This window comes from Anomalospiza imberbis, chromosome 4 (assembly GCF_031753505.1).
Source record: "Anomalospiza imberbis isolate Cuckoo-Finch-1a 21T00152 chromosome 4, ASM3175350v1, whole genome shotgun sequence".
Lineage (NCBI taxonomy): Eukaryota > Metazoa > Chordata > Aves > Passeriformes > Viduidae > Anomalospiza > Anomalospiza imberbis.
In genome coordinates this window covers 70,489,039-70,514,173 of record NC_089684.1, presented here as the reverse complement: position 1 = coordinate 70,514,173, position 25,135 = coordinate 70,489,039, and the positions used below count along the sequence as shown (strand labels likewise).

At 52.0% G+C, this 25,135-nt stretch overlaps 2 protein-coding genes and 1 long non-coding RNA gene across 5 annotated transcripts in view; 2 read left to right on the top strand and 1 right to left on the bottom strand.

The window, feature by feature from the left end:
* Window positions 1–25,135, top strand: part of UBOX5 (U-box domain containing 5) — an 85,820-nt gene that overhangs the window by 29,491 nt on the left and 31,194 nt on the right. The gene's annotated exons all lie outside the window — the stretch shown is intronic.
* LZTS3 (leucine zipper tumor suppressor family member 3) overlaps window positions 1–25,135 on the top strand; it is a 47,411-nt gene that overhangs the window by 11,195 nt on the left and 11,081 nt on the right. For 2 of the 3 annotated variants that reach the window (XR_010998660.1, XM_068189050.1), the window contains exon 2: window positions 23,860–24,351. Coding sequence is in view for 2 of the 3 variants with exons in the window: in XM_068189050.1 (XP_068045151.1) it covers window positions 23,899–24,351 (453 nt within the window). In the remaining variant the exon portion in view is untranslated. Of the gene's footprint in view, window positions 1–14,401; window positions 14,561–23,859; window positions 24,352–25,135 lie in introns of those variants that run through there. The other variant, XM_068189051.1, reaches the window with a different exon arrangement.
* On the bottom strand, window positions 12,380–15,026 carry LOC137473235 (uncharacterized). The gene is made up of 2 exons (XR_010998663.1): window positions 14,853–15,026; window positions 12,380–12,844 (listed from the first exon to the last, which is right to left on the bottom strand). It is a non-coding gene; the product is annotated as an uncharacterized lncRNA (long non-coding RNA).

Below are 25,135 nucleotides of genomic sequence, written 5' to 3'. Positions count from 1 at the left end.
CCCAAATGAAAACTGAGCTCTCCAAGACCCTTTGGTGGCTCAGGAGGCCACATCAGGTTGGATGTTAGGAAAAAGTTTTTTACTGAAAGGGTGATAAAGTTCTGGAATTCTCTGCCCAGGGAGGTGGTGGAGTCACCATCCCTGGATGTGTTTAACAAAGCCTGGATGTGGCACTGGGTGCCAGGGTTTAGTTGAGGTGTTGGGGCTGGGTTGGACTCGATGATCTTGAAGGTCTCTTCCAACCTGGTCCTTCTGTGAATTCTGTGATCATCAACCAGAGCTGCCTTTATTCTTTATTTTAAGACACTGCAAACACACAAGGAGCAGCTGGCTCCATCTGTGGGGTCCACGGGGATTTTGTGGTGACTTTGATCAGCTGCAGCAGAGGGGTGAAGACCCCTGAAGAGTCTGGGTCAGACCAGGGGATGGATATCCCATTTTCCCACTGCGGAGGAGCTGTCACCGAGCAGCTCTGCCAGGGACAAGTGACACGAGGGACAAGTGACACGAGTGGGGGTGGCTGGAGGGGCTGAGCCGAGGGAGGAGCTGGAAGGGGACACGGGACGGAAACCGCAGCAGGAGAAGCCGCTGCTTTTCCTCCCCGAAGGTCTGCAAGGTTGGACACAATGAAATTCCCTCCTCCCTCCCGTGCCCGAGGCAGCCACATCCCTGGAGGAATTCAATGCTGCCTCCCAGTCCATTCAAAACACGCCAGGGTCAAACCTTTATGAGGCAACAAAGAAAATAAACCCAAAGACAAAAAGCTATTCTGGAGGAGGGGAGGGGAAGGAAACAGCTCCCAAAATATCAATGAGAACCTTTCCTTTAACCTCAGCCGTGGGATGGGGGTCTCTGCTCCGCTGGGGAGATGTGAGCACATCCTTCTGCACCTTCCTCTTGGTGGGAGAGGGCCCCAGTGACCAAAGTGCAGAGTTTTGGGAATGTTGGGTTAGGATCATGAGGATCTGGGTGCTGGAGAGGGGACAGCTCTTGGTGGGACGTCTCCTGCAGGGAAAAGGGGGTTGGCTGGCACCAAAGGACCACGGACCCCCCCCTCCTCTGCCCCATTTCCTGTGGTCACCACTTCCCTGGTGGCTGTCAGGGTTCCTGGGGTCACCTGGTGGCTTTCAGAAGTTGTGCTGCTCCTGGCTGTGATCCCAGAGGCAGCTGGACAGACCCCCCCCCAGTCCCCACACCTCCAGAATAATTTGGGGTTTTTTCCCTTCATTTCTGTTCTTTAGCTGGGAGCACCAAGTGAGGCTTTCTGAGAAAGGCATTTTGAATTGTTCCCATGTGGGGGTAAAGCCCTGGCACTCGGGAAGGGATGGGAGAGGACTGCAAGCTGCAGGAGGGAGTGGGAGTCAAACCAGAGCCACCCAAAATCCCGTGGGGTGGGAACGGACACACACAAGGTCCCGCTTCCTGCTGGGCCCCTTATTCCAGAGGGGGAGCCCCTGCAGGTATAGAAACCCCCAGTGGCAGGGCTGAGCCCCAAAAAGCACCCCGGGAAATGCCAGAAGAGGGTGAGGATGCTCAGCTCGCCCTGCCCGTGCGTGCTGCCGTGCTGACACACCCCAGTGCCCTGTCCCACCCCAGCAGCCCTGCAGGAGGACAGGGCTGTCCCTCCCGGGCTGACCAAGGGTCACTCTGGACACAAACACGCTGTGTTTGGAGCAGAGCAGGGAAGGATGATTTCCCCACAGCCCCTGCCGTGACTCAGGGGTTTGTGGTCTGTGACGGGTGAGTCAGTGTGAGCGGGAAAAGCCTGGCTATTCTTAGCAGCACTGATATTTTGGGGGGGGTTTAAGCCCTCACCCTCCTCCCACAGAGGCATCTCAGCAGTGCTTTGCTTGAAGAAGAAATAAAAGAAAAAAATAGAGCTTTTCCAAGGTAAAAGAATAAATAAAAGTAAAAAGATAAAGAAATGAAAAATACCTTTTCCAAGGCAAACAGGTGCCAGCCTCACAGGATGGTGCTTCCTGGGATGAGGAGATGAGGGAAGCAGGATCACAGTGACCAGCAAGAGCCAGAGAGACAAAGCAAGAAGCCGTGCACAGAGAGAATCCCAGAACTGTTCAGGTTGGAAAATCCCTCCAGGATAATCGAGTCCACCCATTCCCCCAGCACTGCCAAGGCCACCACTGACTGATCCACATGGCTTTTAAACCCCTCCAGGGATGAGGACTCCACCACTGCCCTGGGCAGAATTTTCCAATGCTTGACCACTCTTTTGGGGTGGAAACTTTCCCAAATATCCAACCTAAACCTCCCCTGGCACAGCTTGAGGCCGTTCCCTCTCGCCCTGTCCCTGTTCCCCGGCTGTCCCCTCCTGTCAGGGAATTTTGGAGAGCCACAAGGTCCCCCCTGAGCCTCCTTTTCTCCAGGCTCCCTCAGCTGCTCCTGGGGCTCCAGACCCTTCCCCAGCTCTGTTCCCTTCCCTGGACTCTCTCCAGCCCCTCCAGATGTTTTTCCCAAGCTCTGCCTGTTACTTCTCTGAGCACACAGAGGTCTCCCCGCCCCAGGGTGATCCCCCTACTCTAAATGCACATGGATCAAGTTTTAAAGCTCCTCACCAAGTCATGGAGAGCTTTTCCAGAGTTTTCTTTCCTCCTGGCTCTGAGGACCGTGTGGCATCATAGCACAGCATGATGGCCATGTCCCCCCAAGCTCCTGGGACCCCTCCACCTGCAAAAGTGACATCGTGGGGCTTCTCCAGCTTCCAGCTGGGCCCTGGGGCAGCGTTTCCTCTCCTTGTGTCCGGGAAAACCACATTTAGGGTGGCCTGGGATGCACCACGCTGTTGCTCCAGTCCTTATCAGGGAATTGGGGCCTTCAGCAGCTCCTCATGGGATAAGCAGCCTCTTCCCTCCCACAGCTTGGCCAAAAAATCAGCCCCCATCTCCCCTTCCCCACCATCCCACCTTCCTGCTGGAGATGAATTTCTTGTCCTACCGTGCAGATTTTGCTGCTTTCATGGCAGCTAATCCATCCTCAGCGTGGAAAACTCCCTGGTTTCGTTTTAGTTTAGCAAAATATGAACGTGTTTGGTGGCTTGTATGGTTTGCATTTTGGAGGGGGGTTGGTTTTTTGGAAGGTTTAGGGTTTTTTGTTGTTGTTGTTGTTTATTTGGTTTTTTTTTCTTTTGTTTTGTTTTAGTTTTTTGTTTGTTTGGGTTTTTTGGGGGTTGGGGGTTTTTGTTTGGTTTTGTTTTTGTTTTTTGTGGAATCGTGAACACAAGCACCTCAAGATTACAACAATTTGAGTTTTCACAGCTCTTTCTGCACAGTCTGTTGCATTCCCTGGGACACAATGGGGGCACTTAATGTTTTAGGGATGAAAATCAATATGAATTTCAGGGCTCGATGATCACAGAGGTGTTTCCCAACCCTAACAATTCTATCAGCAATGGGCAGGGATAGGTGGAAAAGGGTCACTCTGACAGCCTGCTTTATATCCCCTCAATACACTCCCAAATCTGCCTTCTGTGCAACTTACAGCAGATCCTGATGGATTTCTGGTCCATGAACTTGCCAAGTTTCCCCTCAAACACTGAACATCAATTACATCCCACGACAGGGAGCTCTCCAGGCCACCAACCACTGCCTGAGGAAGGGGTTTCTTCCTTTTCTCCCTTATTTTTACCTTCATCTGCTTCCTGATGAGGTTTTTTTTGCCAAAAAAAAAAAAAAAAAAAAAAAAGATACAGCTCCACATCTGTGTGATTTGGCCGTGTCTCTGGTCCTGTCTGAAACGCTGCCCCAGAGCCACTGATGCTCCTGCAGAGCCTCCTGGGAATGTCTGAGCAATTTGTCAGCACAGATTCATTAAAAAAAAAAATCCAAAACTACCGAGGAAAAACGCTGGGAATCCTCCTGGTGTCTGCACAGGCAGATCCCACGGCAGCCCCTGTCAGCAGCACAGGTGAGATGAACGGTGTGGGATTGCTCCCAGCTCAGAGAAATTAATGAGGACGCTGTGCCGGGGTGAGTTCTGTCCCAAATCTATGAAGTGCAAGCTTGTAACATGTGCCAAGCTCCTCTGGAGCTTGTTTCACAAGTGCTTCTCATTTTACATGCACGCCTGAGGGATTCTGCTTCCCCGAGCTCAAGGTAGGGATGAGAGGAAAAGTGAGGAGTGGAGAGAGCAGGTGGTGCTGCAGCCTTCTCCTCTGGCAAATCCTTGCACAAAAGCACCAGGAATCTTTGCCTGGATTTAGGCCACAGGTTCTGGGCTGGTTCAGCATGGATGGACAGCCCCAAGTAGGAATTACTGCCTTCCTTTAGAAACATAAAATCACAGAATCACAGAATAATGAGATTGAAAGAGACTGCTAAGGTCATCAAGTCCAGCCTATGCCCTAACACCTCAACTAGACTGTAGCACCAAGTGCCATGTCCAGTCTTTTTTTAAACACATCCAGAGATGGTGATTCCACCACCTCCCTGGGAAGACAATTCCAGTACTTTATTATTCTTTCGGTGAATTTTTTTTTTTCCTAATATCCAACCTGTACCTTCCCCAACCTCCCTAGCGGGAGGCTGTGTCCTTTTGTCCTGTCAGTGCTGCCCGGTGGAAGAGACCGACCCCCACCTGTCCACAACCTCCCTTCAGGGAGTTGTGGAGAGCAATGAGGTCACCTCTGAGCCTCCTCTTCTCCAGGCTGAACAACCCCAGCTCCTTCAAACGTTGCTCACAGGGTTTGTGTTCCCAGCCCCTCGCCAGCCTTGTTGCCTCTTCTGGACACGCTCAAGCATCTCAACGTCCTTCCCAAACTGAGGGGCCAGAACTGGACACAGCACTCAAGGTGTGCCCTCACCAGCACCAAGTTCAGGGGAACAGAATGGTGGAGCTTGGAAAGAACCTCTAAAGGTCATCAAATCCAAGCATTGACCCAGCACCCCCCATGTTCACCATGAAACCACCCAAACCACGCAGGAGCTTGTTTCCCCTCCTGCAAATCACTGACAAAGCTGCTTTCCCTTTCTCCCTGCTCCCACACCACTCTTCTCCACCCCTCTCCTTCCCACACAGAACCATGGGGTATCGTTTCCCACCTTCTCCCTGGGACACTGGTATGGAAGAGGGAAAATTTCCAAAGAAGAGGTTTTGGGTTTTTGTTCTTTTTTTTTTTTTTTAAGGGTTCCCCAGGAGCACTGGGAGGGAAGCAGTGAAAACCAGTCATGAGCTGGGTTAGGGCAGAAGGGCAAGGCCAGCAGCTTTTTGCCCCCAAAGGTGCAGCCACACAACACAACACAACACAACACAACACAACACAACATTCTGGGGAGCCCCATCAAAAAAAAAAGCTCAGCTGAGCAGTGAAAGCCACAAAGCCTGTACCTAAAGGGGCTAAAAGAGAGCTGCAGAGGGAATTTGGGTATAGGGGAACGGCTTCAGACTAACAGAGGGCAGGGTTAGATGGGATGTTGGGAATAAATTCTTCCCTGTGAGGCTGGTGAGGTCCTGGCACAGGGTACTCAGAGAAGCCGTGGCTGTCACAACTCAGGAAGTGTCCAAGGCCAGGCTGGACAGGGCTTGGAGCAACCTGGGATCGTGGAAGATGTCCCTGCCCATGGCAGGGATGGGACTGCATGAGTTTTAAGGTCTCTTCTAACTCAAACCATTCTGTGACTCAGTTGTGATGATGATCCTGAGGCTGACTGGGGCACTGGAGAAAGGTTTTACATCAATCACAGGGTGTTGTAGAAAAGCACAAGAGGGGCTGGAGATATCTCATTAGAGACATCATGGATTTTTTTTTTTCATGCTTTCTGACTCTGTGTTTTCCTCTTCTGGAAAGACCATTTCTGATCACTGACACATCCAGCAGCTCCTGAGACTGGTCGTGAACAGGACCAAAATGGTCCTTTTGGGCAGGTCTCACCTCGTGTCCCCTGGGCTGGACATTCAGTCCTCCCAGAGCAGCTCACAGGTTTCAGTAGACCTGGCCCTAATGACGGCTCTGCTGAGCTCTGGAGTCCTCCTCTCCCCCCATCCTCCAGTTCTCTGCATCTTCTGAGTGGAAATAATGCAAAACTGAGGAACAGGGAGGAGTTGTCACCACCCCACTCCACGAGGCCAGCACAGAGAGGATGTTTTTCCACTTGAGGATGGTTTATCCAAGCTGCACACACACGCTCTCACACACACAACACAACCGTTTTCTCACCAAGCCCTTGGGATTTTGGCACTCCCTCCCACTCTCCTGGTCGTGCACAGCCCCACTTTCCAGCTGAAGCCGTTGCTGGAGGAGCTTCTTTGGAGGAGATGTGGAGAAATCTCCTCACTGTTTTGTTTGCAGCAGAGCTGCTGGCGCTTCCCAGGGCTCCCAGGCTGCTTATGAGCAAACGGAGAACAGAAGGAAACTAAATTCATCCTCCCATCCATCCCTGCCCTTGCCGTGTCCCTCGTGCTGCCAGCTTGTCCCGTGGCCATCTGCAGCTCCACATGAAAAGCCCTCCGTCAAACCAAGAGCTTTGCAGCCTCTGCTTCCATTTCAAAGCCTCGTTTTCCTTTTGCCGAGGATCTGGAGGGATGGAAGAAGTGTTCAAAGCCCAAAGTTGGTTCTGAAGTCCAAAGCTGGGCGAGCAAAAGTGGTTTGTTTTATATGACAGAGCAGAGGAACCTGTGAGGGCAACACCTCCCTGCAAATCAGGTCATTTATTTTGCAAGGGAAAAAAAAGCCTTCCCAAGGTTCAGAGCATCAGGACAGAAATCAAAGAGTATTTGAAGGAGGAGGGAAAGCCAAGCCCTGGTTTTGCCATTCCTGCCCTCCTGCTGGATCCCCATGGCCCAGCAGGCACCGAGGGAGACCAGGAAAATATTTCACTCTTTACACACCACTTCAAACCCTCAGAGCCGCCCTTTCCAGGGGGACTCAGGTCAGCTGCCACACTAAACTCCAAATATTTTCCTAGCTGGCAAATGAAAAAAAAAAACCCCGTGTGTCTGTGCCTGGCTCCAAAGCCAACGTACACGGAATGATAAAGCCCCCGGCACACATCTTGCAAGAGCTAATTATAGAATTTGGAAGGCAACGTGATAATATTTTCTTTAGATGTGTGGTGCAGATGTAATTACTTCTCCGGAGATGCCAGCCGCAGATGACGCAGGATGCCCTTATGTAATCACCTTTCTTATGCAGCTATGGAAATTTTCCCTCCCTGGCCCATCCCCTCAACTGCTTTTTGTTCCTGGCCCTGAACTCTCTGTGGCTCGTTCAGAAGGTGATGGGTGAGGTCCACGGGCTGGGAGCACCAGGGCAGCTCCAGAGAAATGCCATTCCTGGGTTTCCCCATCCCTCATCCCTCTGTGAAGGAGCAGAAGGAGGTGATGGCTGGGCATTGGCAGGGCTGGGAAAAGGACCTTCTTCCTGGATGGGGGTCACGTTCGAGCCAGGTTTCCCCCATCCCTGGCATCTCCTGGGGCTTGGACCAGGAGCCAACTGCTCCATTCTCCTGCTGTGGAGGTGCACCTGCATGGAGCACCCTCCCAAAAACGGGCTGGGGATGCTGAGGATGCAAGAAAACTGCAGAGGAAAGCTGGCTTGTCCCTGCAGGGTGAAGGCTTGGTGGGTCACAAAAGCTGGAGTTGCTCCAAAGGTTGCTCCAGAATGCAGGAGAATCTCCCAGGTGATCCAAAAAGTCATTCCTGACCGGGCAAAAACACAGCGTGATCACAGCCAAAACTGCTTCCAGTTCAAGAGGGAGTTTTGCCTGTGGATCCTTTCCGAGGTTCTCCTTTTTGTCTGTGGATCCTTTATGAGGTTTTCCATTTTGTCACTTCAAAGTCTCTCTGTCCCACTGCCCACAGGCCACTGAGGTCCAAGCCATGGGTATCTCCAGGACAGAGGTGTCCCCCACCACCAGTGCTGCTCAGGGGGGCCCAATCCCCTGGCATGAGCAGTAAAACCCCGACTTGGCCACAAATATTCAGGAAAAGGGGTTGGTAAGCAGCCTGGAGGCATCACCCTCTACGGGCAGCACATATTTTGGCTCTGTGCTCCCACCCTCTTCCATCCCTCTTCCTGGCCAAACCTCGATCCTTCCTTGCTGTTTTTAAGGATTAATATGTGGTGCAGAGGGGTGATTCCAAGTTCTGGGCATTGCTGATGCCACCAAAGTTGCAACTCTGGATTGTGAAGACTTTTCCTTCTTTTTTTCTCTGCATGGCATCCGAGCCAGGGCATGGATTGCAGAGGATGAGCCTGGAGATGAACAAGGCTGAATCCCTCAGAGTTCAGAGTTGGGAAATGGGGGAATTGGCCACACAGCCTAAAGGAAAGGAAGCCAGGGAGATGGTGGCTGGAGCAGAACTGGAGGCAAAATCATGGTTCACCCACTGGGGAAACTGGTTTCCAGTCATAGGTCAGCGCCAGTGACTGCAAAGGAATGTGTCCCCAGGGCAGGGAATGCCCACATTCCTCCGAGGACAAAGAGCCACGAGGAGGCACTACCTGGGGGATGTGTTTGTAGCACTCAGGTCATTCATTAACTGCGAATTCCAAATTCCCAGGAGTCCAGGGCCTTCAGGTGGTCACGATTCAGGTGGCATTTCAGCCCCTCCCTGTGGTCCATGGACTGTGCCAGCTGGGTCCTTGTGGCCTGGAAAGGGACTGTCAACCTTGTGTCCTACCCAGAGAGGCCTGGGAGCCACCACAGGGGTGCTCCAGGCTTCCTGCTCGGTGTCCCACTGCCCCTCCAGAAGATCTTTCCCAAGACTTGAGGATTCTCATCCTTCTGCTTCTGCTGAGGCCACTCAGCCACCAGTTCTTCCCCAGAGCAGAGGCTGGCCACAATGGAGATGATGGAGATGGAGATGGACGTGGAGATGGAGATGATGGAGATGGAGATGGAGATGATGGAGATGGAGATGGAGATGGAGATGGAGATGGAGATGGAGATGGAGATGATGAAGATGGAGATAGGGATGGATGGGACAAGATGATCACACACAGCTTAGTCCTGAGCCTGATGTTCTTCCCTGAAAAAAAACATCCCACCCTGGGCCAGGAGGGCTTTGACAAATCCCTGATTCCTGATATGGACAGAAAGGGCACTTCCAAACAGGATCCTTGGACACCTGGTGATTTCAGTGGAAATCTGGCCCTCCTGGCTGCAAGCTGGTTTTTTTTACTAGGCCTGGCCTGATGCTTTGGGACTGTGAGTGGGAGATTTGTTTCCTTCATTCTGGATAATCAACCAAGGATGCATAAGGAATGGTTTTAAACTAAAAGATGAGAGATTTAGACTAAATATTAGGAAGGAATTATTCCCTGTGAAGGGGGGGAGACCCTGGCACAGGGTGCCCAGAGAAGCTGTGGCTGTCCCTGGATACCTGGAAGTGTCCAAGGCCAGGCTGGATGGGGTTTGGAGCAACCTGGGATAGTGAAAGGTGTTCCTTCCCATGGCAGAGAGATGGAACTGATGATCTTTAAGGTCTCTTTCAATCCAAACCATCCCACGACTCTAGCATTCCAGTTCTCTGCTCTAGACATTACTTGGGAAACCTGAGAATTCACAAACTCCCCGCAGGCAGCTCAGACCTGACCCAAATCCCATGGCCATGACACCCAGCTCACACTCTGGGCTTTCAGCACCCACAGGAGGAGATGCAGGAGCCTCTCCTGATTTATGGGAAGCCCTGGCCCATCCACCAGGCTGTGGCTTGCCAGCACTGCGAGGCTTTGTCTGCTCTGTGCTGGTACAGGAGGAGACAGCTTATACCAGCAGGGATGTTTTTTTCCAGAATAGGAAACCATCCCTCTGGATGACATAAACCAGAGTCTTTTGGCTTGTTCGTGCTGGCTCAAGCTGAGCAGGCAGATGTCATGGATTGGAGATGGAAAGTGTCCCCCACTGTAGCAGCTGGCATCGACCCAGCTTTTGGGGTCAACCCAGCCTCAGGACCCCCCGTGGCAGCTTGCAGAAGGTCCTCTCCCATCCCCAGCTCTGTGTGGGTATGAAGAGGTCTCACACAGGCTCAAATTATTCTACTTAATGAGCAGGAAAAGCCTCTCCCAGCATTTTAACTCCCAGACCAGTGGGATGTCCCTGTGCTGGTGAACCCCCAGGTGCAGAGGTTTGTTTTATCACATAACCAGCTTCTTCTAGCACAAACAAACTCTGGGTGCCATCCTGCCATTTCTTCTGGGAGCTCAGCCACAGAGCATGCTCAGGCTGTGCAGGCTGCTGGGAATTAATCAGCATTCCCAGCAGAAAGGTTGGATTTCCTGGCATGGCGTAGTCATGCTCCCCTACCAGCCCCAACCTGCACATTTGGCTGTGGTCCCTGTGATCCCTGCAGGGCACTCACAACGAATGAGGCAAGGCAGAATCTCTCCACAAACACAGGGAAGCCCTTGGATGTTCCACACCCATTGACTGTCACAGAAAACAGGGTCTTTCCTCTGAAAACCAGGCTGGATATCTCTGGTTTAACAACAGAAAGGGGGGAAGAGCTTCAAACAGAGCCTGGCAAGGAGATACTGCAGGAATTCTGGTTTCAGTGCCCAGCCTGATGGGTGTCAAGCACTTACAGGCACAGTCAGTTCACAGCTGAGGTCTAAGCTGGGTTTAAGTTGTTGTGGTGCTGCTTAGGAAGCTCTGGAGGCCTCCAGCACAAATTCCGAACTGTCTTCATCACCAGAGCAGGCTGGCCTTGGCATTGCCCAGCCAAGGCACTCAGACATCCTGGGATGGAGATGCCACTTCATTCGTGGCCTCAAAGTCTGCCCAACAGCCAGGGTACCCTTATTTAGGGTTTTTGCTGCTCCTCAAGGCTTTGAAAATTATCTTCCCTCTAAATAAAGGAGTCTGGGTGAAGAGAGGGGAGAGGCTCTTGCTCACATTGGGATGTCTTGTACTGAAAAGCAGCTCCCCAGAGCTTTCAAGGAAGAAATCCCGGTGCAGGGAGCCACTGTCTCTGCTCCTATTCCCATCTCCACCTCCGCCTTGCCGCACGCCTGAGCACATCAAGGCTTTCCACCCCTGTTCCCTGGGGAATGCCCCAGCCCATCCATGCTCCTCCAGTCCTCACTGCAGTTGATGTTTTCCTCCTTCTCTGATCAGTGCAAAGAACACTGAACCAATCCTGCAGGTGCACTCCAAGGATCTCAGAGAGCTCGGGGATCTTGAAATGGAACGGCTCCAAGGGAATGGAAATCACTCAGCCAGGGGGCTGCCACTCCTGCAAGGAAAAGGGAAAAGAAAACAGAAGGACATGGGAACAAAGAGTCTGGAATTTGGAAGAGTACATTTTTCATTTCTTCAAGAGGAAGAAGGCTTTGGGTGGAAGTTTAAAGCCTCAGCCCCAGACAGAGCAAGGCCATGGTGGCTAGGTAGGGAAGGATTTTTAGGTGGGTAAACCCAACCCTGTAGTCCCAGGCTGGAGGTCAGTTCAGCTGGTTGGGTCTGGGTGACACAGTTTGACCACGGCCACCCAGAAAGGGCAGAGCAGAGAAAGATAAACCCCACAAAGGGCTGAGACCAAGTCCTGGTGGTTGTGTCCCATGGGGACAGGGAAACACGGTGGCCTGGGTGCAGCTGGTTGTGCAGGAGCCCTGGCACAAAGAGGTGCTGGGTGAGAACTGGGGGTCTCTGTTGGCTCTCAGAGGTGATGGAGGGGCTCTGCTGGAGGTGGGCAGAGAGGTTCCTGGCTCAGCCACCCGAGCCCTGGGTTAGAAATGGGAGCTGGGGGCTCAAAAGTTTACACCCCACCCGAGAGCGCCAGGATCACGGGTTATCCTGGATTTTCCAGCCTTCTCCAAAGTCTCCCCTATCATGATTTATTCATCTGTGGGGAGCACTAAGACATAACTCAGCTCTCAAAGGGAGCACGAGCTCCTGCAGCTGCAGTGTCAGGAAACTGCCTGTCTCCTGTGAGATCTGGAGCTGCTGCAGCTCCCTGCTGGGCAGCCACAGGCTCCTGTGCTCAGGCAGCTTCCCCAAATCCCACTGCTGGGAAGGGTCCGCGTCCCAGCAGAGCTCCTCAGCCAGCTCTGCTCATTGCCAGAGCAGTGCCAGGGATGGAAAGGGCTCTCTGTGTGGCTACTTCCAAGGTGCACACACATCCCCAAAACCAGCCTATTTGTCAGAATTCTCTGCTTCTGAAGCTTAAGGGCAAAATTGCGAGCTTGAATCTCCACAGGAATGCATTTTGGTATAACTTACACCTTCCCCGTGCACCCCAGCAGTGTGTTTTGCCCTGGTTTAAATGCACATTAACCCATATTTGATTATTTTGGCATTATTGCTGTTTTCCTACTCTCACTGTTATTAGCCCACCAACACCGGCACCATTTGCGAGGCCCCGACCGGCGACTCCTTTGATCCCCAGACATCCTGCCAACAGAAAATTCACTTGAGCAAATGTGTTTCAATAAGTGGTAGCTTTGTGTGGCTTTATTTCCCTCCCTCCATGCCTGCAAATAATCCAGAGCAAGTGCTGAGGCAGGACGGCCCCCGATGGGAAGCCTGATTGCTCTCCTGCCGCAGCGCCGGCAGCTGGGAAAGTGGGAAAAGGAGCTCTGGGCCATCCTGTGCCAGCAGGGCTCTGCTCTGAATGATGGAAAGGAAAGAGGGCAGCATCCACATCCAGCTTTTGGCCAGGTGGATGGAGCCTGGGGCAACCTGGGATAGTGGAAGGTGTCCCTGCCCACGGCAGGGGTTGGAAGGAGATGAGGTTTAAGGTCCCCTTCCAAACCAAACCATTCTATGGACGCATCACCCCATTCATCCCATCTCTCCAGTTCTCTGCCCTTCTTTCAGAGCTCTGCACAGCCTTTCATTTCAGCCATGCAGCTGGGAAGCATCCCCAGAAGGATGAGAAAGCTGAGAAGGGTCCCCTGATAGAAAGATCCCAAAATTAGTATTTGAGTGAAAATGAGCTCTTTTGAGCAATCCCCACTTGAAAAAGAAGCCAAATTTGTCAGACCCCAAAATTCCATTTGAAAACAGCCCAGCTGTTAGAGCCCCAAATCTCTATTTTGCACCAAAACAAGCCCCCCAGATCCTAAAATCCCCTTTTGAAAAACAAAGAAACAAACAAAAAACAAAACAGGCAGTCAGACCCCAAATCCCTATTTGAGGAAAACCAGCTGCCAGACCCCAAAATCCCCCTTTAGCCAAAATAAGTTACCTGATCCCAAAATCTTGATTTGATCAAAACCAAGCCATCAGACCCCAAAATCCCTATTTGTAAAATAACTCAAACCCCAGCTGTCTGATCCTAAAATCCCTGTTTGAGCAAATTGAATCTCAAATTCCTCATTTGAGAGAAAAAAAGTTCTGAGAGTCTGAAATTCCTTATTTGAGAAAAAATTATTAAAACAAAAGAACCCAACAGTCAGATCCCACAATTCCAATTAAGCAAAAGAAGCTGTCAGACCCTCAAAACTTTCTCTGTGCAAAACCAAAATGTCAGACCCAAAAATTCCCATTTGAAGAAAAACACATGGTCTGACCCCAATTTCCCTGACTGAGAGAAAACAAGCCTCTAAACCCCAAATCCGTATTTGAGCAAACCCCAAAACCTTCCAAACCCAGAAATCCCTATTTGAGCAAACCCCAAAACCTTCCAAATCCACAACTCCCTATTTAAGCAAACCCCAAAACCTTCCAAATCCACAACTCCTATTTGAGCACACCCCAAAACCTTCCAAATCCACAGATCCCTACCCTATTTGAGCAAACCCCAAAACCTTCCAAATCCACAGATCCCTATTTGAGCACACCCCAAAACCTTCCAAATCCACAGATCCCTATTTGAGCAAACCCCAAAACCTTCCAAACCCACAACTCCTATTTGAGCAAACCCCAAAACCTTCCAAATCCACAGATCCCTATTTGAGCAAACCCCAAAACCTTCCAAACCCAGAAATCCCTATTTGAGCAAACCCCAAAACCTTCCAAATCCACAACTCCTATTTGAGCAAACCCCAAAACCTTCCAAATCCACAACTCCTATTTGAGCAAACCCCAAAACCTTCCAAATCCACAGATCCCTATTTGAGCAAACCCCAAAATCTTCCAAATCCAGAAATCCCTATTTGAGCAAACCCCAAAACCTTCCAAACCCAGAAATCCCTATTTGAGCAAACCCCAAAACCTTCCAAATCCAGAAATCCCTATTTGAGCAAACCCCAAAACCTTCCAAATCCACAGGTCCCTATTTGTACAGAAACAAACCATCAGATCCCTAAATCCCCATCCGAAAACCGGAGAAGGCAAAGTCCAAATCCGTATTTCAGGAGATCCCAGCGTCTGACTCCAAAGTTCCCATTTATGCTAAAACAAACCATCGGCCCCAGATTCCCCCTTGAGGAAGACGGAGCCTTCCCTTCCCAAAACCCCTGCCGGAGGTGGGCACAAAGAGTTAAGCTCCTGCGGGCGCCGTGGCCAATCCCACCGAGCGAAGGGCAGCCCTTGGCCCCAGCCCAGCTGCAGGTTGCTCTCCGCAGGTATTATTTTGGACTTTTTCCCGGGATACCACGCAGGGAAACAATGAATTTCGCGGTCGGCGGAGGATGGGGAGCTGCAGGATGCACCCCTGGGCTGCCCAGGTAAATCCCGGTGGGTGCCGGCTTTTTGTGGGATCTTTCCTTTCCTCTCCTTCCCCCTCTCGCCGGGTGTCTTTGTTTGGGGCCGGGCAGGGGAGCGAAGGGTTTGCGGTGGATTAGTGCAGGGCTGAGCTGGTGGGACGCTTTGCAGGTGATTTTTTTGTGGGGGGACACCGGGCTGCGCTCGCCGCGGGGGTCAGAGATGGGGTGCGCGGAGCTGGGCGGGCAAAGCTGCGATTTCCCCCTCTATAAACCCCTCCATGATCCAGCTGGGACCCCCCCCGAGCACCGAGACCTTGCACCCCAGCGGGTTTTAGGGCATCGCTCCGGTTTAGCAGCGCTAATTCCGGCGGTGGGGACAAGGCACCCACCATGGGGGCTTGCTCCGAGCGTGGTGGCCGGGGAGGAGCGAGCACTTCCCGGGCTGGCTCCGCGCCCAAGAAATTCCTCGGGGCGAGTTAATGATAAATCACGGCCGGGCCGGTGGCCGGTCCCCTCGTTGTCCTTCCTGCGGGGACAGAGGTTTGGGGACGGCAGAGCCAGGCAGGGCTCGTGGGGACGGCTCCTTGGAACCGCTCTGGGGGTGATGGCTCATCCCAAAGGGCAGGATTGGGTCCTCCCCCCCCCCCCCCCCCGCAACATCCTGTCCGCAGGGGGGGTCTGGTGACAAAGAGGGGGGTCCTCCTGGCATTTGGGGCCACGGAGCTGGGCTGGAGCAGGGGATCACATTGGGATCCCTGAGATTTGGGGTGTGGGGATGTGTGAGGATGCTCAGGCAGGTGCTGGAGAGCCAGGCAAGGGATGCAGCTGTGTGCTGGGACACTTTCAGTGGTGACCGGGAGCTTTCACATATCCCCTGTGCTGGGGAGTCCCTCAGGCTCAGCTGGCATCACCTCATCTCCAGCCACCTTTCCAAAGGATCTTCAGTGTATTAGTGCAGGGCTGAGGTGGTGGAGCCCTTTCCAGTTGGTTTTTAGGGATGAGATGAACCTGCTGGGCTGTGTTTGCACCAAGGGGTCAGAGCAGAGGTGGGGTGCATGGAGATGGGTTGTTCAGAGTGGGGAAATCTCACCCTGGATCCCATTGGCAGCCCCTTAACAAGGGGAAACTGAGGCACGCGGGGCTGGGATGACCCCATGCAGTCCATCCCATGGCATGGGGCATCCCAGACCCTCAGGGCTGCAGCCAGCACTGAGGCTGCTCCATCAAACTGCCCTTGCCTTGTAGTGAGGGAATCCAGGGAGTTTTCCCTGTGCCACCAAAGCTGGTGCTTTTCTGGGCAGAGATTGCCATCAGGACCTCACAGGGGACAATGACACAGCTGGCCCTGAGTATCTTCTGGGGGCAGTCACAAGGGTCACAGATGAGGCCATGGATGAAACCCTTCCAGATGGACGCACAGGATTTGGGATGGCAGTTCAGGCTGAGCTTGAAACCATCCTGTCCTGCTACCCCTTGGAATGATGGGGACAGATAAGGCAGGTCATGGAAAATCTTTCCTATCTGCCCTCAGGTGCATCCTGGAGGATGCCAGCCTGGATCCAAACCCAGGGCTCTGAGAGCAGATGAGGAAAAGGGGAAAAAAATCTCCCTGAGGATGAGGACTTTGGCCAGGGCAGTGCTGGTGCATATCCAGTGTGGCTTGCAAAAAACTCCATGGCAGGGTAATTCCTGGTGGAAAGGATCCCAGGAACTCTGCAGGCCATCCTGCTGCTGGTGGACTCTGCCTGGGCCATTCAGGGCTTGAAAACCTCCAAGGATGAGACAAAAAAGCCTCCCTGGGACTGTACAAATGTACCTTGTCACACCTCCACGTCACCTGGAGGCTTTGCCCACCTCGCTGCAGCCTTCAGAATAATTTTGATTTCTTCCCTTACTGGAACAGCTCAAGACTGGCGTGGCCTGCCAGGTGCCTGGCTTTTAATTCCACTCTGTCTGCTTTTTTGGATCCAGAAAATCCTGTGGATTAAAACTGGGATAAAACACCCAGCAATGAGGAGCTGGGATGGAGGAGGTGGGCTTGGGACAGGTGGAGCAGCTTGTTCAGGATGAGCAGCAGCCATGCCCAGATCGATTTACTGATTATTTTACTGTCAGTAAAGGGTTTCCAGGAAGCTGTGGCTGGGTGTCCATTCCAGGAACACCCTCAGGGAGCTGAGAGGGAAGGAGGGACGAGAAGGAGGGCACAGAGCCAAGGCTGTGTGCTCCACGGTGCAGATTGTGGCTGTGCTTTGCCACGATTGCCCCTCCTGCCACGTCCTGGGGGATGGGGACAGGGCGGCAGCAGACTGTGTCCCCTAAACACAGCGACAAACTGGGGGAGGAAAACTGATAGCAGAGTGGGAGGATTGGCCAGGGAAGGTGGAGCAGGCTGCACTGTTCAGGCTCTGTCAGGGAACAATGGGGCCTTTATTGGGGAAGAGAGGTGGCGAGGCTGGCAGGGACAGTTTGGTACACAGAGAGTTCCTTGGCCAGCTGGGGGACAGGGCACTGGCGTGTGGGATGGGACAGTTTGGTAGCCAGCGTCCCCCCAGCCAGCTATGGGGGCAGGGAACTGGAACATGGGGTGGGACAGGTTGGTACACACTGGCCAGCTGGGGCATGGGGAAATGGGAAATGGGAAATAATGGGAAATGGGATGGGACAGGTTTGTAACCATTGCATCCCTTGGCCAGCTGGGGGGACAGGGAAATGGGCTGGGACACTCTGGTATCCATTATGTCCTTTGGACAGAAAGTGGAACAGGGATATGGGATATGGGATATGGGATATGGGATATGGGATATGGGATTTGGGATATGAGATATGGGATATGGGATATGGGATATGGGATTTGGGATATGGGATATGGGATATGGGATTTGGGATATGGGATATGGGATATGGGATATGGGATTTGGGATATGGGATATGGGATATGGGATTTGGGATATGGGATTTGGGATATGGGATATGGGATATGGGATATGGGATATGGGATATGGGATTTGGGACATGGGATGGGACAGGTTGGTACCCAGATTGTCCCTTGAATACAGCTAAAGGAAACTGGGACATGGCGGATGGGACAAGGGACAGGCCAGTGTGGTACCAAGCATCTCTGGAGGTGGGACTCGTCGCCAGGTGCCACTGTGAGCCCCACAGACGCTGACATGATTCTCCTTGATGTGGGTCTGGATTCGTGGCCACCCTCCCAAATCCTTTGCCATCAGGAATTGCAGGGAGTGCTTTAAGAAAGAGCTGGTTCTGAGCACCCTGGGGACCCTCACAGCTGAGAGCGAGGAGCATCCCATGCTGGGGACACCCTGAGTCAGGTGCTGCCACCCACTCCAGACCAGAGGAGCTTTGGGGATGCAGGAATCCATCATCCTGCCGGGCTGTCCCTTGGCAGCTCAACAAGGAAGAGCCAACTGGGTCTTTTCATCTCATCTCTTTTGTTTCAGGCTTATTATGTAAATAGCTGATGCGGCCCCCATAATGAGAAAGTAGTTTCCCAGAATACAAAAGGCTGTAATTATCTCATTAGCAGGCGGAAAGGAAAAGGAAATGTTTCTAAGCTGGCTCACTTTTATTTCCCACAGCGGCCCCAGGAAGTGCAGCCCCCAAACCGGCTCCTGCCTGCCCCTAAACCTGCCACCCCCCCTCTTCAGGAGAGAAAAGCAAAGCGTGGTCCTCCTGTCTCAGAAATGGGTTTGTACTGGGAGGGCTGAGGGCTTTGAGGATGCTGCAGGTCCCTGTGCAGACCCCTCAGTGCTCTCAGGGGCTGGGACAGGCGTAGCTGGAAAGTGGGGGGGTCACAGAGGGACAAGGTGGTCCCCACATTCCCAAATTGGATGTTCCTAGGCAGGACTACCATGCTGGGCAGTCCAAGTCCAACCTCCCTGCTCCAGCAGGGTGCCCTAGGGCATGTTACTCAGGATTGTGTCCAAAAGCCAATCCAATCATAAGTCCTTTGCACAGAAGGATGGAAAATGTGCAGATACACAGCAGCCCCACAGCCCAAGAGGTGTCTGAGGGTGGCTGCAAGAATCTGTTACTCCTCGACCCCCCAGCCTGCCTTCCTGAGTTTGCTTTTTAGAAAAAGATCTGCAGTGCAGGGATAAATGGGAAAAGAGAGGTCTGTGACCTGGGGAAGGAGCAGGAGTTGTTCTTCTGACTTCATTTGGCTTTTGGTTGTGGAAAAAGCTTGTGGTTGAAAAGCTGGAAATCTGCATGCTTTTGCAGACAGGTTCAAGTGTGTTCGTGCCGTATTCCAGTGGCAGAGGAAAACCTGGCAGCCACCAAGCCAGGATGGGGGGAAAGGACTAGGAGGAAGTGCAGAAAAGAGCCACAGGAGTTACTTGAGGGCTGGAAAAAATGCCTGTGAGAGGCAAGAAAAGCTCATTCTGTTCCCTTCTTCAGATTGAGCAACTTGAGAAGGGTGTAAGGAGAACAGGAGGTGCCGGGGCACTGGAGCCAGGTGGGAGGGGAGCTGTGGTGTCCCTGCCTCTTGAATCAATCCCAGTGGAGGAGCTCTCAGCCAGGTTTGGGACCAGCACGGCCATAAGGAGGTGGCAAGTGACTGCCTGTGACACACAGGAGGCAGAGCAGTAGCTGAGTGGCCTTTTTGGAGGACGTGATGTACAAGAAAAGGGGAGGGAGAGGAAGAGGGATGTGACTGAAACCTGCACCTGAAACTAAGAGGACAAGAGGGATCAGCCTCTAAACAGGAGAGGTTTAGACTGGATATGAGGGAAAATTTCTTCATGGAAAGGGTTGTCCAGCCCTGGCACAGCTGCCCAGGTCAGTGGTGGAGTCCCATCCCTGGAGGGATTTAAAAGCCATGTGGATGTGGCACTTGGGGACATGGTCAGTGGTGGCCTTGGCAGTGCTGTGGGAACAGTTAGACCCCATGGTCTTAGAGGGTTTTTCTAACCTGAATAATTCTGTGATTCTTTGATTCTACAGGTCCAAGTCTTGGGTTTCAGCGGTGGTTTTTCCCCAGGGCTTGTTAATGCCTCACTGGACACAGGTGGCTTTGCTCCCTCCAGGGTCTGTGTCTTCACTGCTGACCCATTCCTGTCCTTCCCTTCCCAGTCCACGTCTCTTCCTGGATGAAGCTAAAGTTATCACAGCCATTCTTTTCCCACCCTCTCTAACCTGTTCCATCACCGCAGGACATACTGACTTTTTCTCCTCCAACCAAACCAACCCGTTGGCAGCACTGCCAACAAACTGGCAGAGCCAACCCGAGCTGTAAACACGGGGCAGGTGTAGGCCCTGCCCCTAAAAAAAACAACAGAACAGAGCAGGGTTTCTGGTGTCAGTAACTGCTCGCTCGCTAAAGCCCACGCAAACAAACCTGACTAATGAAGGTCAGGGGCACACCTGTTACCACAGTTGGCAAGGGGGGGAATTTTTGACCTTCAGGTGCCTTTGTTGCCCGTGCTGCCAGCACCACATGCCTGGGATGGGCACGTGTGCCAAGCCCTGCCCTGCTCTGGGGCTCTTCGCTGGAGCACTCTGTGCCCAAGACGGATGACTGATTCCCTTCTCCAGTGGCACGGTGCCGAGGTGTGTCTCTCTCCCCAAGGCCTTTGTTGGGAGAGTGTTAACAATTAACCTCCTCGGGCAGAAACAGAGCCAGGCCTCCATAATTTCGTCTTAGTTAACCATTCAGCTGCTTATCTCAGAGCAATTTTTCTTCTTTCTAACTGGAAGGCATTCACTGAATGGTTTGGGTGGAGCAAGTGGAAAGATGCAGTTGTTATCTTACAAATCACTGTACTTACAATAACATCTAGGAATGTCCTGGAGCTGCAGGCACATTGGGAAACCTTGGTAAAAGGTGGACATGCAGAGTTTGCCTGGCATAGCTGGGGAAAAGGACATTTCACCCCAGATTTTCCGCATCAGGCATCAAAATATTACTGCCTCCGAGGCGAGGCTGCTGCAGGAAAGGCCAAGAGGACACTGTGGTTGGATGGGATGGGGAGGTGGTGCAATGTGGAGTGTGTGGATTCCCAGTGTCCCTGGTCAGAGAAGGTCACCCAGCCATGCTCGAGGGTGACTCTTCTTTCTTCCAAAAGGAAGGACTCAGGAATGCAGTGCTGGTAAAGGCAAAACACCTGGCTTCTCTCAGCCTCCCTGTGCTCATGGACAGGCTCAGCACCCTTGGGAATCACAAACAAAGTTTGTGAAAAGTTCAAACATGAACTTATAGTTCATGCTCCCATGGGAGGGAGGCAGTTATCATGGAATCATGAAATTGTTTGGTTTGGAAGGGGCCTTAAAACTCATCCAGTTCCAACCCCTTGCCATGGACAGGGACACTTTCCACTAGCCCAGGTTGCTCCTGGTCCCAGCCATCCAACCTGGCCTTGGGCACTTCCAGGGATCCAGGGGCAGCCACAGCTCCTCTGGGCACCCTGTGCCAGGGTCTCCCCACCCTCAGTCAAGAATTTCTTCCCAATATCCCATCTAACCCTGCCCTGTCAGTCTGAAGCCATTCCCTCTTGTCCTCTTGCCCCAGAGATGAAGAGATTTAAGGAGAAGAAATGGCCTGGGGAAGTTTTTAGTCACACATTCCCTCAGACCTGGAAGGAGAAAAAAAGACTCTCCTGCTCTGTGCCGGAGCGTGGCAACGTTATTCCTGTGCTCAAAATGTGATTTCACAGTTCTGCCAAGGAACAACCAATGTAAAACCTGACTGGGAACTGGCCAGAAGATACAAACCCAAGGGTTGTTTTTCCTGAGAAAAAATGGCCCTTTTTGGCAAACAAAGCTGTACTGTCAGGGATCTCTTGGCACTTCTGGAATCTCCTTAGTAACATATTTGTAACACTTGTCTGTATGCTCTGTTTATCAGATCCCAGGTTTGCAGTAAACATCAGCTAAGAACAAGGGGTTTTTTTCAGAATATTTTCTTGGACGATTCCCAGTTAAAAGAAAATGCTTGTTGTGTTGGTCTTTTTTTTTTTTTTTCCCCTTTTGGAAGGATCAATCTTTCCAGTGACCTCATCCTGCCCTCAGAGTGTCAATGTAAATGTGCAAATGTCACCGTGAAATTTACCCAGTGAGGGAAAAGTAACCTGGATTTCTCCCTGGCTGGCTGGGGAGCACTTCAAGGAGACAATGCCACTTCCTTGTCTGGAGCTTAGACCTTCCAGCACATCCCTCCCGTGGTGCCTGGTGTCCCATAAAAAGAAGTCACAGCTTATAAAGATTCCCAAAGTCACTGAAAAGCAGGTTATTCCTAAATTAGGAGGACAAAAAGTCTTCCCTTGACTCATAAAATCCAAAGGCACCTTTGGTTGAGTGCGGCTTCAGGTGGGTGTTCTCCATCCTTCCTCATCACCCCACAGCCCAGCCAAGTCTCCAGGTGCTCAGCAAGCACATGGATTAACCCCTGGGCACTGTGCACTCATGAACTGTCAGTGGGGATGTTCTTTGGGAAGGTCTTTAGGGTGTGACAGGGTCATGAGCCTTTGAGTGCTGCTCAGAGCACGGGTCCAAATGTCACATGCCTCATACGTGACCAGACCCTGCCACTTCTTGCTGCTGGCAGAGGTTTCGTCACTCATGACCAATAAACACCGGTGTTTTGGCTGTGGTGGATCCCCCCACGTGCTCCTGTGATCCTCCTTTACTGCCTGGTCTTTAGACTTTCATCAGGGAATGACATGAGATCATCTGCTGGGGACAGAGGTGCAAACTGCAGGGTGTCCTCAGCAGGGGCCACAAAGTACTCGCTTAATGCTCGTTGATCTTAAAATCCCAGAATGGGTTGGGTTGGGTTGGGTTGGAAGGGACCTTAAATCCCATCTCAACAGCTCTGTGTCCTCTCCCTCTGGCACAGCAGTTGCCACATCTGCCACTCAGGCTGTACTTTGGTCAGGGCAGGGTGCTGGCAAAGGGGGAGGAGAAGCCTCCAGAAATGCAGTTTAATAAAAGCAAAGTTGAGCAGCACAGACCCTGCTTTAACCTTTTTAATTCTTTTTCCATTCCATTATTAGTGCAAATAGCAAGGCCCTGTGAGACACCACGTGGGAGCTGAGCTCCAGACCTCAGCTTGCTCTCCAGGGAAATAAACCCAGTTCTGCTTTACTCAGGGAGGGCTGAATGAACATCCCTACCCCAAGGAGAGGGAAAACCCCACTGAAACGGGGATTTTCTCCATCTCCCCTTCCTGCTGACCTTTGCCATCCCTGAACCTTTCTCCAAAGGGCACCTCCATTTTTATCCCATCCACAGGGAAACCTGCACCTTCTGCTTCCCTTAAGTCCTGCTTTAGTCTCCACACTGTCAGGATGGTTTATTCTGGAAAACCTGGAATTGAAGGTGCCTGAGACAAAAGCAAAGCATCCATTCTGTCCCATGGGAACCGAGTCAATGAACTCAGTAGGGCGGGTGGGCAGTGGTCAGCTGAGTGGCCACAGCTGTCCACAAGCCACTGACCTTGCTCCTCCAAGTTTGGTTCAATCACTCAAAATTTGCAATGCACCTTCTCCCTTCCTTCAGGTAATGATATCCTTGCCTGGTACAGGTTCAGATTCTCCATTATTCAATGAGGCAACAAAAAAAAAGGTTGTTGTGGGTCTTTTATTTCCTTAAATAAGATTTTACACTCTTGTGTAAAAGCTGATGAAGAGCACCTAGACATGTGAGAATTGGTCTCAAGGATAATTGTTCCCAGGACAACCCTAGTGAAAGATAACTTTTGAAACCATTTATTTGCATGTTATCCATGTCCCATGGCCCAGTTTTGGCCAACCCAGGGCACAGCCTAAGTAAGAATCAAATGGAGAAGGGGAATAAAGATTTAAAAGCAAATTTAGGATGCCACCTGCACAGAAGCATCTTTTTAAAAGCTGAAGTTCAGGCGAGCAGCAATCCCAAGAAAGAGATGGAAATTGTGTTGCTTAAACCCTGTGGTGTCATCCCTAAGGCATGTGCTGGAGGGAGCACTTGCATGAACCAGGACCAGGGATGGAGATCTTCCATCCCCATGGGAACACAGACTTACTCAAACCAGGAAAAAGTGACAGAAACAATTCAAGCTTGGGCACAGCAAATGGTTGTGTCTCACTGATGCCATAGAGCTGTGCCTACTAAAATCCATGCAACTCACTCCTCTGGGAACCACAACCCTTGGATTGAGAGGATTAGGAGCTCTTTTTGATAACAGTGGGTGGGATTTGGGGAATGCTGCTCCTCCTCCCACAGAAGAGGAGAACCCCATCACCAAGACATGATTTTGATCTGCCAAGGGCACGGCAGACAAAAGGCATCTCTTTAACAACCCTTTTCCCTCCTTGTCCCAGTGCCACTGAGCTGTGCCTCCACCTCACCCCTACGCTGCCATGGCCACGCTAGAGACGCTGCCCGTCCTCAGTGACCCGGCCTACCCCAGCCCGGAGAACTTCCACGGCTTCGCCCCCCGGTATTCCCAGACCATCCCCAAGAGCACCATGGGGAGCGTGGGCAGCGGAGTGGCCAACGACCAGGAGTTCGCCATGAAGAGCGTGGGCACACGGACGCAGAGCAGCGGCCGGCAGACGGAGGGGCCCCGCAACGGCTACTCCACACGGGAGGTCCCCCACCGCTACTCCGGCGAGGAGAAGACCTACAAGTCGGAGAAAGTCTCCAACTCCCTCTACATCAACGGCGACCTGCGCAAGAGCGAGAAGGTGAAGATGGACATCTGCGGAAACGTGACCACCAACAACGAGAAGAACCTGCCGCCGCCACCCCCCCAGTACCGAGAGCCCGGTAACCCACCAAAGATTTTGCCAATCTCCGGCAAACTAGACCAGGTGAGAACCTCCTGGAGCTGCTGGGTGGCCGTGGCGCTTCTCTGGAAGCACAGACCAGGAGGCCTTGGGCAACAGTGCAGTCTTGATGGTCACATTTTTGTTTTGTACATTTTTATGCAGAGATGATATAATTCTTACAACTCTCAGGGGTGTTTTTAGTTCTTGAGGAACCCAAGAGCATGACCACAAGTCTTCCACATACAGCTCATTTAAGTCACTGGCTATTCCAACTTCCCAGGGATGTTGTATTTACCTCCCTGAAGGATGGGGAGGGAGCTGGAGTCGGCCCATTCCAGTAGGTCCAGCATCTGAGCCCCATTCTTGTTTTGTGTGTTTTGTGCCTCTTACAGGCAGTTTCCAACCACCCTCTGACACCTAAAGCTGTTATCTGAAAGCAGCCATGAGCATCTGTTCCCAATCCCAGTGCCCCTTGTAAGGGAAAAGACTTGGGAACTACCCCTGTAAATGTTATCTCCCAGCCCAGCCCAGTCCTCATGGCTCATATTGGCTTCAGGGAGCAAAATCTCTCAGGCCTGGAGGAACAGAGCCCCACACCAGCAGTGCTTTATGTAGCCTGCTGCTCTGCTCCAGTGACTTCCATAATTTGTGTCCAGTATTATTTCTGAAGCATTTGGTGGCCTTTTCTCCTGGGTTGTTAATCCAACAGCCCCTGCAGTCCATCTCAGTCTCACACTTGGTCTCCAGCCTGCAACCTGTTCAGTGGGGCTTATTCTGTTCCTCCTAAATGGCATTTTCAAAATACCTTTGCTTCCTCCAGTTTAAT